Source organism: Aphanomyces astaci (assembly GCF_000520075.1).
Source record: "Aphanomyces astaci strain APO3 unplaced genomic scaffold supercont1.91, whole genome shotgun sequence".
Taxonomy (NCBI): domain Eukaryota; phylum Oomycota; class Saprolegniomycetes; order Saprolegniales; family Verrucalvaceae; genus Aphanomyces; species Aphanomyces astaci.
The window spans coordinates 269,558-282,650 of NW_009798354.1; the positions used below are offsets into that span (position 1 = coordinate 269,558).

General features: G+C 47.6%; 5 protein-coding genes across 7 annotated transcripts in view; 4 read left to right on the plus strand and 1 right to left on the minus strand.

The window, feature by feature from the left end:
* H257_16764 (hypothetical protein) overlaps window positions 1–5,425 on the plus strand; it is a gene marked incomplete at both ends in the record, with an annotated part of 10,417 nt that extends 4,992 nt beyond the window's left edge. Inside the window, 16 exons of the mRNA XM_009845307.1 lie at window positions 138–151; window positions 251–370; window positions 476–590; window positions 766–857; window positions 935–1,023; window positions 1,143–1,204; window positions 1,299–1,528; window positions 1,931–2,034; window positions 2,282–2,461; window positions 2,528–2,638; window positions 3,058–3,137; window positions 3,252–3,407; window positions 3,481–3,684; window positions 4,263–4,412; window positions 4,501–4,704; window positions 5,184–5,425. Coding sequence (XP_009843609.1) covers window positions 138–151; window positions 251–370; window positions 476–590; window positions 766–857; window positions 935–1,023; window positions 1,143–1,204; window positions 1,299–1,528; window positions 1,931–2,034; window positions 2,282–2,461; window positions 2,528–2,638; window positions 3,058–3,137; window positions 3,252–3,407; window positions 3,481–3,684; window positions 4,263–4,412; window positions 4,501–4,704; window positions 5,184–5,425 — 2,153 coding nt within the window. The remainder of the gene's footprint in view (window positions 1–137; window positions 152–250; window positions 371–475; window positions 591–765; window positions 858–934; window positions 1,024–1,142; window positions 1,205–1,298; window positions 1,529–1,930; window positions 2,035–2,281; window positions 2,462–2,527; window positions 2,639–3,057; window positions 3,138–3,251; window positions 3,408–3,480; window positions 3,685–4,262; window positions 4,413–4,500; window positions 4,705–5,183) is intronic.
* A 129-nt stretch (window positions 5,426–5,554) lies between these two features.
* H257_16765 (hypothetical protein) lies at window positions 5,555–6,432 on the minus strand. Its single transcript, XM_009845308.1, has one exon. The coding sequence runs from the start codon at window positions 6,314–6,316 to the stop codon at window positions 5,717–5,719; it is 600 nt and encodes a 199-aa protein (XP_009843610.1). The 5' UTR covers window positions 6,317–6,432; the 3' UTR covers window positions 5,555–5,716.
* Window positions 6,433–6,649: 217 nt separating this feature from the next.
* On the plus strand, window positions 6,650–7,876 carry H257_16766 (hypothetical protein). Of its 3 annotated transcripts, XM_009845310.1 has the most exons (3): window positions 6,650–6,718; window positions 6,767–7,415; window positions 7,473–7,876. In XM_009845310.1, the coding sequence occupies exons 1-3, from the start codon at window positions 6,662–6,664 to the stop codon at window positions 7,829–7,831; spliced, it is 1,065 nt and encodes a 354-aa protein (XP_009843612.1). In that variant the 5' UTR covers window positions 6,650–6,661; the 3' UTR covers window positions 7,832–7,876. The 3 variants fall into 3 exon arrangements, with proteins under 3 accessions (XP_009843612.1, XP_009843613.1, XP_009843611.1); XM_009845311.1 differs by having other exon boundaries at window positions 6,650–7,415; XM_009845309.1 differs by having other exon boundaries at window positions 6,650–7,365.
* Window positions 7,877–10,260: 2,384 nt separating this feature from the next.
* H257_16767 (hypothetical protein) lies at window positions 10,261–11,207 on the plus strand. The gene is made up of 4 exons (XM_009845312.1): window positions 10,261–10,454; window positions 10,568–10,717; window positions 10,786–10,990; window positions 11,075–11,207. Exons 1-3 carry the CDS (start codon window positions 10,365–10,367, stop codon window positions 10,876–10,878), a joined length of 333 nt encoding a protein of 110 aa, XP_009843614.1. The 5' UTR covers window positions 10,261–10,364; the 3' UTR covers window positions 10,879–10,990; window positions 11,075–11,207.
* Window positions 11,208–12,356: 1,149 nt separating this feature from the next.
* H257_16768 (hypothetical protein) lies at window positions 12,357–12,900 on the plus strand (the record flags this gene model as incomplete). The annotated part of the gene is made up of 1 exon (XM_009845313.1): window positions 12,357–12,900. One exon carries the CDS (start codon window positions 12,357–12,359, stop codon window positions 12,768–12,770), a length of 414 nt encoding a protein of 137 aa, XP_009843615.1. The 3' UTR covers window positions 12,771–12,900.
* Window positions 12,901–13,093: the final 193 nt, after the last annotated feature.

The following is a 13,093-nucleotide window of genomic DNA, read 5'->3' on the forward strand; positions in this document are numbered from 1 at the left end:
ACTTCTGTACAACAAGTACTTGTTTGGAAATATTCCATCTACCGCCCTTGCCTCGGATCTCAAGCTCAAGCTCGAGTCATATGTGAAGATTGGCACGGTCGACGTCACGTATAGTTCTGGCACGACACTATGTCGAGCTAGCGGCAACCAGGTACGGTGGTTTGGGTGAAGATGTGAAGTATTTATTTATTATATTTTTTATTGGTGAAATATAACCCTGTCCCATCCATCATTGTTCGTTGTTATTTAGGTTACGATTGCGTTTACGTTGATGCGAGATCGCGATTTCATTGGCGACTTGCCGGCGTTGGTCGTGGATGCAGCCAATCAGGGCCAGCGAAACGGCCTCTTCCTTGGTGGCCTCGCTCCGGTACATATATATATATATATATTTGCACATTTTTCTTTTCAAACAAGCAGTATACGGATATATATATATTTATATTCATGTATTGGTCTTCATTTCTGTGTGCAGACAGTAGATGCAGTAGCTACTGAAATCGTAAAGGGAATTGACACGTGTCACCGCGTGGAAGTCCAAAGCCTCACGTGTGGGGCCACCTCGGGCTTTTTTTCCTTGTCGTTTGAAGGTACCATTATTATTTTAACACTGTGAATAATGCGAAAATTATTCAGCCAAAAATAAATATATGTATCATACCAAAAATATGTGATATATGTATACCACTGTAATGTTGCGATGCCCGCACACTAATTTCGGTATTACACCAATTACAAGGGGCTCTGACGGTATCTATGTTGTAGGTCGCACCGTGTCGAACTTGCCCTACACGATAGCCGCCGCCGACTTGCGGCTAGCTATGCTGGGTGCCTTTCCATCGTTGATCGACATTGATGTATGAACTACTACTAGTAGTACTATCTACTAGTAGTAACCCGCCTCATCTGAAACTCCGGTGTTATACATATGTAGGTCACGTACTCGAGCGGCACGGAGGCATGTGACTCTGTGGGAGCTGGCACGGTCATCACTATTTCATATGTGGTGGTGTCTACTAACGGGTATCCTAGTAACTCTATATGATTAAACATCCATGTTTGAATTCAAACAATACATATATATATATAATATAAATAGTATCACTTGATTTGTTGCATGAACCAATACATACCTTTGCTAGACCGAGTGGAAATGGCGATTTGAGCGCGCTCACTGCCGACCGAACCAACGGCGGCACGTCGGGTGCGTAATACGTTTATCCATTCAGCAATATATATATATATATATATATACTATCCAAAATATATTACTTGTTTCAACATGTCATTTTTCCTAGGGCTGGCTCACGCATCCCCCAACCTCCTCCAACTCACAGCCTCCGCCGTGGAAGTGACCAAAGGCGCCCGCTGTGTGCCGTTAAGCTCCACATTCGTGAGCGCGCCCACCCAGCAGATCACGTCCACGGTCGTACTGGGCGGTGGCGAGTTCAGTTTGGGCTTCAGAGGGCAAAGCACGGGGCCAATTCCGGCTACTGCACGCCCGAGTCAGGTCGTTGCAGCCCTCACGGTAACGTTAAGTAGTAGTTCTTGAGGTACTAGTGTATGTACTACGGTCGCTTACTAGGTCCTAGCCTCGCTTGTGTGCATGTCTCTAGTAGTACTAGTAGTAGTAGTGTAGTGTTGTTGGTTGGGAGCATGCATGTCTAGATGTTCTAAGTACCGTTAGTGTCTAGTGACGTTTTGAATTGTGAGCGTGCATATCTAGTAGTACTAGTTGTAGGATGCGTATATCATCTAGTACTCCTTGTAGTAGTATGTATACTCATGCCGCGACCGACTGGTTGTACCATCCAACATATACGACACATGTGGGTGTGTGGTGTATTCCCCAACCTAGTTATGGTGCAATGTGTAGATATATATATCACGGAATATTAATGTATAATGGGTGTATTACTGGTTGGTATAGAAACTTCCTGCGATTTCAGGCGTCGATGTGACGTTTACGACTGGCGAAGCGTGCGCGACTCCTGCAAACGTGATAAAGCTCGTGTTTACCCAAGAGTTTGGCAAGTAGGTATCCCCTTCCGGTAGCCATGGCAATATATATATATATAAAGATAGATAGATATTATCATATACACGTATATTATACATATATGTGGGGGAGGAGGATTATGATTGAGCAAGGTAGTCAGTATGAATGCCATGCGACTTATGTTAGCCATGGCGGTTGCGTCGAGGATTTGGCGTGGAATGATATATATATGATATATTATATATATAGTGTTTAAGGTATTCTATTTGTGGCTATTCGTAGTGTACCCACTGTAACAGCGGACGCAAGGGGGTCGCCAGTGACAGTGCAGGTGTTTGCCAGTGGGGCTGTCGACCCGGTGACCTCTTTGGCGTCGACAGATGGGACGAAAGAAGTGGTCGAGTGCTCTGGGCGTGGCACATGCGACTACAGCAAGGGCGGGGCATGCAAATGTTATACGGGGTATATATTATTAAATATTCAAGCGCTCGATGTATATATTTATATATTGAATCTCGCGTTACTTAGCTACATTGCCAGCAACGGACGAGGTCTACCTGCTACGTCGTTGATTCGGCGAGATGATTGTGGGGCGATGGCTGTCACGATTGCCAGTTGTCCCGGCGACGTGCCGTGCAGGTACAAATGTGTGGTGTGCTTCTATCCAAATTTTCAATTTGGGGGGGATTGGTGACAATCATATCAAAGCAGGATGATTGGCTAAAAATAATGAAGTTTTTTATTATGATTGGCTAGCAAAGAATGAATCCGGTAATGCAATCACAAAGAGTATCATATGTTGCAGGTCGGGCGAATGTGATAAATCTGAGCTGTGTACCTAAATATCATTTTTCTACTGTTCCCACCTTTACGATTTTGTTGTTATCTTGGAGTTGGACCTTAATTTGCAGTGCATACATCTCTCTCGCTCTTGTGGGGTCTATTATATCTATATGTCAATGTATTAGCTCGTTGGCAGTAAAACTCTTATAAATTGTATACGTCGCAATTGAAACCCATATAAGTACTATGGGGGTCTAACTAATGATTGTGGGTAGTGGCCACGGCACTTGTTCGAATGAACCCATGTTCAAGTGCACATGTGCTGTCGGATGGCGCAACGGCGACTGTTCCGAGCGTACGTCGTCCATCGTCCTCGTACAAGCAAAACTAACAAAAAAAATTTTTCATTTTTTCTTTATTTTGATTATTTCAATTTAATTTTCAGTATTGTTTTGCGATACTGTTGTAGGCGAATGTCCTCATGGTTTGTCGTGGTTCTCGTACCCACTGGTCAACAACGTGGCCCATCGGGACTTTGCCGAATGCTCCAACGTCGGACTATGCGACCGCACCACCGCCCTATGCCAGTGCTCTCCTCCCTACGTTGGCCCCTCTTGCGCCTTGAGTATGGAAAACAATGCCCAACAAAAAAAGATATATTTTTTAAAATAATTTTTTTACCCTATTTTGCTGTGTAGTGGCCTGCGGGGGCAGTGGCAACGAGTGTTCTGGTCACGGCCAGTGCTTAACGTTGCGGCAGCTGGCGCCTTTAGTTCGATCCAATGGTGTCGTCGCTGGGTTTACCTTTGGAGATGACCCCAATAACCCGTGGACGTGGGAAGCAGAGAAAATCCAGTCGTGTCTGTGTGACCCACCGTTCTACGGCTACGATTGCTCACTGGGTAAGTACATGTATATAATATATATGTATTGTTGTGCTTATTCAAAACTGGAGCGACGTGCAGAATGTATCGACACAACCAAATGTGCAGAACGTTCGATAGAACAAGTAGCCAATCAGATTTCATTAAATGATCAGTTCAACCAATCAACAACTGATTGGTTTGTCACTTCAATTAGTGTGACCGCAGGGCAATTTATTTAAATACACAATATTCGGTAGAAAAAATAGGTCGATAACTTGGTAAATCAGCACTTATGGCCAACATTTTGGCTCAATGGACAATATCTACGAATGGTAGTCATATTTTTGTAGGATTGAAGAATCGCTTTAGGTTTGGATTTGGAGTGAATGCATGGGTTTACTTGTGTTTTGATGACGTTGACGTAATTCATTTTAGACGAACACATGAACACGTTATGGTGGCTAGGTCGACATATATTTTTATATATTATATACAGCTAATATAACTAAAAATATATTTGAAATATATATATATATATATATATATATGCAGGCTATAAACGATAGTAGCGGATGAGTTATCTTATTGTTTTAAACATGCGGACGGCTGTGTAGTGGACTGTCCACACGGAGACGACCCTAACACATACTTGGACGTGCAAGAGGTGCAGCAGGTGCAATGCATTGCGTCGGGGGGGTCGTTCACGTTGACCTTTCGCGAACAAACGACAGCTTCGATTGCATGGAATGCCAACCTCGCCACAGGTATGTCAAGACTAGTAAACACCACTGAATCTATCTACTACTTGATATGGATTAACAACTTATATTTGTGGAATCTCTGCGCTGACAGTCAAACAAGCCCTGGAAGCCCTCCAGTCGATTGAAAGTGTCGTGCTGACGTTCAGCGGCTCCAGTACTACTGTGTGTACCGCCACGACCCCTGGAGTCACCACAACCATCCGTTTCGTGTACGAACTGGGGGCGCTGCCCTGCCTTCAAAACGACAAGAGCCAGCTACTGGATGCTGTCCAAGGCGACGGCACCCCCGGCACAGGTACCTTCGTTTTGCATGCCCTGGACATCTTGAATTTCGACCACAAAAATATAAAGTCATGTACTTTTGTGCATCGTGAGGCGCCTTCGTGACATGCATTTTTTATAGTGTTGCGTCGTTCGTTCGATTCGTTGTACTGAATTTTGTATGTAATGTGTTGTCATTGTAATCACACTAATTTAAGTCACACACTATATAAACGTTGATGATGGTTTCCTGCAAACTGATTGGCTCAGTTCTTCTGCCAATGCTTCTTGTGTCATCCATTTGGTGATTATTCATTCTCCATGTCGCTCCAGGTTAGAATAAACACACAACAATATTGATTGCCATCCTTGCAAACGATGACATGTCGTGGACTAATATGTAAAATTCGAGAAACGTAAACCCGTTATGGGGTTGTTGTTCGTATATAATCCATTGCCTGCCTTTGTATTTGATTTGGAATTTGCAGCACCAATGCTGGAAACATATCGTAGGCACGGTCAACGTCAACTGCGGCGGAGAGACCCTGTTAGGTCAATACCTGTCGGTGGTCGGTACGCGAGAAGATGCCGTCTGCTCCAACCACGGCGTGTGCGACACCCAAGTGGGCGTGTGTCGATGCGACCCTTTTTATGCCAGCAGCGACGGGTTGGGGGGGGCTGGGCTTCGAGGCGACTGCAGCTTTCGCACGGCTATGGCCAAGGGTGGGGGTGGGGGCGGTAGTAGCGCAGGCTAAGGTGTCGTTGGGTTTGCATATTATCATAGCTAAATAGCCCAGGGAAAGTGTATAATATACCCTTGTCACCGTTTTTCAAGTTGGCATGTCGTCATATGCAATGCAAGGGGATCGTGTTGTGCACGATGGTTCAATGGAAGTCCTTCATCATTTATATATATACTGTATATGTTTGTGTTGGGCAACACATATTCAAGGGAATGTGATACTACAATAGTCCGGCACTGTACAAATCCAGTGTAAATTCGCCTTCGATGGAATTGTTTGTATCGTACACTGCAGCTAGTGGTATCAACGGGTTGCAGACATGGTTCGTTGGTAATGGTATCGTTTTCGTCTCTCGTGGGAAGCCGACGTCGTTGGGCTTGGCGGGGGGAACAGTTGCCGCCACACTTTCGCGATAGTTTCGATGGCGGCGACGGTGCGTGGTACGTTGGGCTTGATTGACGGAGTTTGACCAAGTGGACGAATACATTGCGCTTGAAGGGCGGTAGCCCACCCTTTCATGCTTGATTCAGACAACGCCCCTAAGACAATTGACTGGGTCGAGTCCACTTGCACGTGAACTCGCCACGCACTGGTCAGCCGGCGCCCTGACACTGCGGGCGTGTCCAACACAGCTGTATGCACATTCTGGCAGTGGTTTACATTCACGGAGCTAGTGATGGCCCCCCCGGGTGTAGTGTAGAATCGAAGCATGTGGTCTGTCGACAGCTCTACATATCGTAGCGCCCAGTGCTGGCGATGGTGGGCGGACGTTGTCGTGTCATGGCCAAAGTGTCGGGCTTCGATTTGTCCACTGGAGAAAAGCAAACCTCGTCGCACCACCAGGACCTCCTCATTACCGTCGTCGCCCATGTGTCGATGGGTTCCTTGGGCCATGGCTACCATGGTGAGCTAGAACCACTGGACACGAGATTGCAAACCACGCCAGCGACAAAACACTCGCGTTTGAAGAATACTTGGGTTCGGGGTAGCAAGCTAGGGGTATTTTTGGATGGTTGGATTTATTAGGAGTGAAGCAAAGAAGCAGGGAAACACTCCTGTTAAACAAACCATTCTGCTTGGAGTAACGTTACTGTTAGTATTACCAAATCGCTAAATGTGAAGGTCGATCCTACTAACGTTAGAAGGTCAGTCTTTCACCTTTTGGAATCACATACCAGTCACGTATTGTTACAATCACTCCTGGCCAATCCAAACGCTGATGGCATTATTACGGCAACGATTCGCTCCATGCCGACTTCTGTCGGGTCAAGTCGGCGGTCGACGTCTGCCCCGGTTGCGCTTGAGGTCTGGACATGTCCAGAACTCACTGCCCTGATCTTTCAGTTCCAGCAGGGCGTTCCCGGTTCGTTCCTTCCGCTGGCGCAGAGTCTGCACATGTATCGCCAGTGTCCACCGCTGTTGATGGACTCGTTCGGGGTGTGGATGTCCTGCCACACGTTGGATGACTTGAAGCGCTTTTGCCGTCTCTGTCTGCATTTGGTGAGTGCTCCTGTGATGGATCAGGCGGCAGCCATGGGCCACCTGCCAGCTCTCATGCTGTTGCATACCCTCGGCGTGGACTGTTCGTCGCGAGCAATGAACTTGGCGGCGAAAGAGGGGCATTTGGACGTTGTGACGTTTTTACACGCCCACCGCTCCGAAGGTGCCACGACCAGCGCCATGAACTGGGCGGCCGAATATGGGCATTTCGAAGTTGTGCAATTCCTGCACCGCCATCGCACCGAAGGATGCACCAAAGGGGCTATGACTCGCGCAGCGAAGGCCGGACATTTGAACATTGTGGAATTTTTACACTTCCATCGAAACGAAGGCGGGTACCGAGATATGCTCCATGGCGCTGTTGCAGCAGGCCATGTACATGTTGTGGACTTTCTGACAAGTTATCGCAAGGAGGAACCGTGTTCTCCGCTCGCCATGGACGATGCCGCCAGGTTGGGCCATCTAACCATGGTGCAATATTTGCATTCCCATCGCTTTGAAGGTTATCTTGGCATTAAAAGGTCATGATGTTGTTCATATCATTACTATGATGTTGTAGGTTGCACGGCTCAAGCTTTGGTTGGAGCAGCAGCCAATGGTCACGCCAAGGTGGTCCAATATCTTTTGTCGAATAAGAGTCACTACGTATTAAAGCCCGCGCTGGCCTTGACCTCTTCTGCCGCTGCGGGGCAGTTGAAGATAGTGCAGAAATTGAGTCCTTTTGTTGATGCCAAGGCCTGTCGGGATGCGGTGGTGGCGGCGGCCAAGCACAACCACTTCGACATTTTGGAGTGGTTTCACCAGGAACGACCAGATGTGGTCGACAAGGTCAGGCGAAAATTGTACATCCAAGGCGACACCTCCAACGTATCGACGGCGCTGGCACGGGTGGCGGCGTCCATTGCACAAGACCAATAACCGCCAAGATAATGTCAATTCTCGGCTAGGATTGTTGTTGTTCGCCGTTATATCTTGGGTTCACCTAACGCAAGCTCAATCTGCGGTAAGCTCTGGAGGTTGACAGGATATTATTCGTGTGCCTACTGTCGACAAGAAAATTAGTCGCGGTCTTCTTCACACATAACGGTAGCGAACTCTAACCATTTGACTGGCATTGTTTTTGGTCTGTCGGTTGCTTCTGGTGGCTTCTATCTAGAACAGCCTTCCTCACAGCGGCGTGGACTCGTCGCATGAAGTCTGTGGACGGATTGCGCCTCTGCTTCTGCCAATCGACATGATGGGACGATATAGCCATCCTGCTGCATCCCATCGTGTCTACCACATCGTCTGAATGACTACCATCAGGCTGGCGTCGCAATTGCTTCTTGTTAGCATCTACTTACTTAGCACTTCAACAAGTGCGTACGTTCTCGTCGATGGGAGCGACTTTTTTGGCGACCAAGACGACCCACTTAGCGTCTGCCACGTCATGCTTGGCCTGAATAATGAGTTTCATGTGGGGAACACTTCGTTTGGCAAGCGACATCTCGCCATCTCATTGTCCAACATATTTACTGTAGTAGTCCTGTAGTTGTTTGGGCGGGGGATATTGGTACCCACAGCGTTAACAGTTGGGTAATACGTTGCCCTGGTCATGCCACGTGGAACGATGATGCATGGTCGCAACAGCAACCAAACTACTTGGTTGGCGCCCGATGCATGTCGTCCACTGTACCGGTAGTAGCCGTACTAGATATTCACACTTGACACAAAGCAGCAAAGCTAAAATGTCACCTGGCAGAGATGGTTGCATCGTCCAGCATAGTTTCCGTCACCACTAAAGTACTCATATCGCCACAAGACGAATTGAGGGCATTGCAGTCCTTTTACAGTAGCAGGCTCCGAAGGACTTTTAATGCCCGATACTGTGATGCTGAGGAGCGAGTGGGAACAACATCGACAGGGGTGGCAGTCCGCCCAAAATCCATCACATGTACATGAGCTTTGGCACTTCGTCCCGCCGTATGGCTGACACCAACAACGAGTCTAGTTGAAAGATCGATATCGCAACGGCAATAATGTCCATGGCTGGACGAGACGTTGCAGAATCTCCTGTCGGTCCACTGCATCCAACTCTGCCGCAGTGACGAAGCATATTGCATACGCTATTCTTCGCTCGTCGTTGAAACAAATCATCTCTGGCAGCCACAGCCACATCGCCAGCATGTACAGCACCACCGCCGCTATCAGTTGATTCTAGATGGCGAATCTCACACGTGCCACTGACGCAACCAACGTTCGTCCGCCAAATCGATTGATAAAGTCAACATTATCTTGCAACACATCGGCCGAACATCGGCCGAATTCGTCGGTTGCCATAGTTGCATCAGCAGGGCGACTACCGCGGTCATTTCCGCCTTTTATATCGCGATGCGCCATGCACGTGGCAGCGTCCCAGTGGGGATGGGCTAAGGTGGCCTTTTAGCACTCGACTTTGTAATGCGTTCTGTCGGAGGCGCTCATCACTGATGTCCAAACTTTCCAAAGTTCCAAAGCCATTGCAGGCGGTGAATATGCCCGTTGCCTCTAGCAAATGAAAGACACACGCGGGGGTAGGGCCTTGTCGGAGCTAATTCTGCGCCAGAGTTAGCCAGACCTTCTGGCAACTTCACGAGATGGTCATAGCGGAAGTGGCAACTCGACGTGTCCGCGCGAGTCAGATAACCCCCTGGCGTGTTCCAGTTCGTTGGCGCCCTTCCACGAAACAAAGTAACAAAATACAGGGAGGGAACTATCACCTTGCATCGCCGAAAATACTTACAGCGACTGCGAGACAAACGCATTCACTATGTCGACTGGGCGAAGTCCAACGCTTCTAGCATCACCACATGGCCACAGGAAACATCATGCGAGATTGCATCGGTCTATCAAGGTGTAGCCAGCCGCCAGCTTGACGAAATAAAATCACCATCTTTACATGTCCTCAAAGCCACGATCAGAAAAGGATCGCAAGGTGGACACAGAGCGATTCTGCTCCTGCCCGTGTTGAGGTGCTGCGTGGAGACAATCCAAAATGTCCTGGCGTCCGTTAAAGATCGCAAACGTCAGCACAATCCCACACATGGTGTCGGCGGCTGCCATCAGTCGCAGAAGACGGCCGAGGCCATACGTGGCAAACCGTGGAGCCAGCTCACCTGTGTGTGATGTGGTTGAAGACGTCGACTTCTGGCACAACGCTGTTCTGACGGAAGGGCCATAACACTGTGAGAGGCACAATGTCTTCGCACACCCCAGGGTAGAAAACACAGATCGTAGCCAAATTTTGTCGCTTTGTCACGATGTATACGTTAACGTTATCATGTGATTTCAAGGGGAATCACATTTTGTTTTGTGGTCGATATACTGGATAAGATTTATCGCACGAGCTATTCGCCCATTTTCAACAGTGAGACCTTTTGTTTTGGCTGCTGACAACTACTTTCGGCTACTAGGACACCCACGGGCGCCATAGATGCTGCACTCCATCGACTTGGGCAATAGAGGGGTGCTGATGAAGCTTCTGTTCTACTGCGGCATGTACGAATTGATGGACGGACCACCGGTGCATGTCAGGATATGACTCTCAGCGCGATTGCTGGTGCTGACACGTGGACACACACCAATCTCCGCCACGTCGTTCGAGCCAACGTGACCAATCTGCTCGCAAGGGACTAGATCGAACGGTTGCTATTGGTCGAGCCATCGGAGAGACTACATGTGGGCCAGGCGCTACAACATCCGTACTTTGCAGTTACATCGTCAGCTACTGTGAACCGACAAACATCGTCCCCATCGATGGGGGCAATTGGCGGTGCCGCTGGGGGTGTTCCAAATGGCCATGACAAAGCAGCTGAATCAAGTCCAATCTCGAGTGACTCGGCTGTATGCGACAGTCCACAACACCACCAAGTCGACCAGATATCAAGACGGAATTGCTGTGTGGAATGTACGAAGCCTCTTCCGCGTCCGTGCCCACTGGGCGGTAGGAATGGCGCCCCGTTGTTCTTGTACGTACTTGACGAAAAGACCGGGGCGCCGGTGGTGTCTGACGTGTGTTTATCCGACTCGAATCAACACGCCATCGACCGAGTTTGGGAGGTTTGTAACTCTACACCTGTCTTTGATTCAGACGGGATTCCAACCCACAGCGCACGTTTTCCGGTCTCACAAGGGGCTTGCTAGCAACGCAAGGGTCGAGTAGACAATATCCACAGAAACGCCAGCGAAAATGACTGCCAGGTGTGGAGAAACGCTGTCCAATTTCAGGTGCAGACTCCTAGGAACGAGCGATGCAACCAGAGGCGGCTAGTCTTGTGCACAAGCTTGGATTCGTTATCATTCGCAACTGGCACATGGGGTTAGTGTTGAGTGTGCTTGCTGGAATGCTCCACGGTTGGGGCATTTCATAGAGTCGCTAGCTTCAAGTGTACTGTAATGATGACGTCGAACTTATATGTAACACAGGGAGAGCATTGAGAAACTGCTATTGTGCTTTCAAGCTAAATTTGGTATTTTCGGGAGATTCGTCAAATCCACCTGAAGTCATTTTACTTGAACTAAATATACTCACTGTCTGCCCGACGCAATGTTGAACTTCTTGTGAAATGGAGAAGCGCCGAAAACACCCACCTGCAATTTGATTGGTCGAAACGTCATTTTTCGAAAATTTTATTGGCTACTGTACTTGGGTCCGTGGATTACTGCGTCGATTTTGCTTCGTCGATTCGATTGGCAGCCCCAGTCCATTTTGAAATCGAATTACCAATACTAAGTTAGTGCCTGTACTACTTCAGTAAAGTATACTACTAGTAACAGTACAGTTTGTTGTTGGACTGTAATTTCGTGATCGTACGAACTGCAACTTGAGTAATTTCGGTAACGTTACTTACTATTGGAGGTGAAAATTGTTGAAATATCGTGCGAGCCAATCGGATTGGGGGAATGATTTCGACTAAATAAACACACTGAATTCACCTACAGTAGCACCTCACATCCTTCTTGTATGAATAAGGTGCAGTAGTACTGTAATGCAATCAAACTTTTACCAGTGCTTCAAGTATCAGCAACAAACTATATTTGCTCCCATCTATCCTGGTTCTCCAAATAAGATGGCCAATCACATACGCTGCTGTTGGTACGAGTAAAACAACTACTACGCACTATACCATGTCCACTGAAAGGTACAGTACAGTGAACGGGGGAATTTAAGCCACATTTTGAATCGAAGTAGAATCGAAATCTTGACGTCTGATTGGTCAACTTTGATTATTTTGACAAATCAAACCAACCATTTGAAAGCCATGATTCTGATTAGTTAAGTACAGCAATATTCAGACGAACTTCGGCTTAAAATCCCTCGTTCACTTGTAGCCTGTCACGATTTTAATTTTAATTTTAATTGGCTTGTCCAGCACACACCCTCATGACTTAAGAATGCCTAACATTGTACAAAATGAAAATCCCTATGCACGCGACTCCTACTACGGTCCCAGTCATGATCAAAGAAGGGTCACTGTTTAAAAAGGGGGCAGGGGGTGGCCTCCTCCATCGAAGCAACTGGAAACGCCGGTATTTCAAGCTCACGGACAACGAACTTTTGTACTTCGATCCAACCGACGGCCATCTTAAGGGCGCTCTCAACCTGTCTGCGTGTGGCCATGGCTCGTTGGAAATCCAACCAGAGGACTGCACCAAGACTGGCACTTCTGCCTCGTCAGGTGTGTGGAGGTTCGCCCTCCGCACCCCCAGTCGAAGGCTCGTCCTAGCGGCCAAGACGGAGGATGACATGACAGCGTGGATCCAGGCATTACAGGTTGTGTTGGACGCCAACGAAGTCAAGTCCACACACATTCAACAACGAATGCCAAGCACATTATGATACTAATACAACCACATGGATTACTGTACACAGGTGAGGTGATTCTCAACATTTCATTCCCACACACAAAATCGGCCGTTCACCAGAAATAATGCGGTATCCTAAGGAAGAGTACACTGTAATGAAGAAGTAGTACACTGTACGTACAATGGTCGATTGGAGCGGGGGCGACGGATTTTAAGGGACACCGAAGTTTTATGGAAGCACACAATATTATAGCCAATAAGATTTGAATTTGTGAAAGTCATTACGTGATTGGCTGAAAATTACGATTTCATCGAAGTTCGAGTTATTCAACCAATCATTTTCCGATGAATTGGCAA

What these genes read in the sequence shown, in the direction of transcription:
- H257_16767 (XM_009845312.1), top strand. Translation starts at nt 10,365, where the DNA reads ATGCTGCACTCCATCGACTTGGGCAATAGAGGGGTGCTGATGAAGCTT. An exon ending in AATTGATGGACGGACCACCG is followed by an intron (nt 10,455 to 10,567) that starts GTGCATGTCAGG and finishes GCAAGGGACTAG; the next exon opens with ATCGAACGGTTGCTATTGGT. An exon ending in TTGGCGGTGCCGCTGGGGGT is followed by an intron (nt 10,718 to 10,785) that starts GTTCCAAATGGC and finishes TGTATGCGACAG; the next exon opens with TCCACAACACCACCAAGTCG.
- H257_16765 (XM_009845308.1), bottom strand. Translation starts at nt 6,316, where the DNA reads ATGGTAGCCATGGCCCAAGGAACCCATCGACACATGGGCGACGACGGT.
- H257_16766 (XM_009845311.1), top strand. Translation starts at nt 6,662, where the DNA reads ATGCCGACTTCTGTCGGGTCAAGTCGGCGGTCGACGTCTGCCCCGGTT. An exon ending in GCATTCCCATCGCTTTGAAG is followed by an intron (nt 7,416 to 7,472) that starts GTTATCTTGGCA and finishes ATGATGTTGTAG; the next exon opens with GTTGCACGGCTCAAGCTTTG.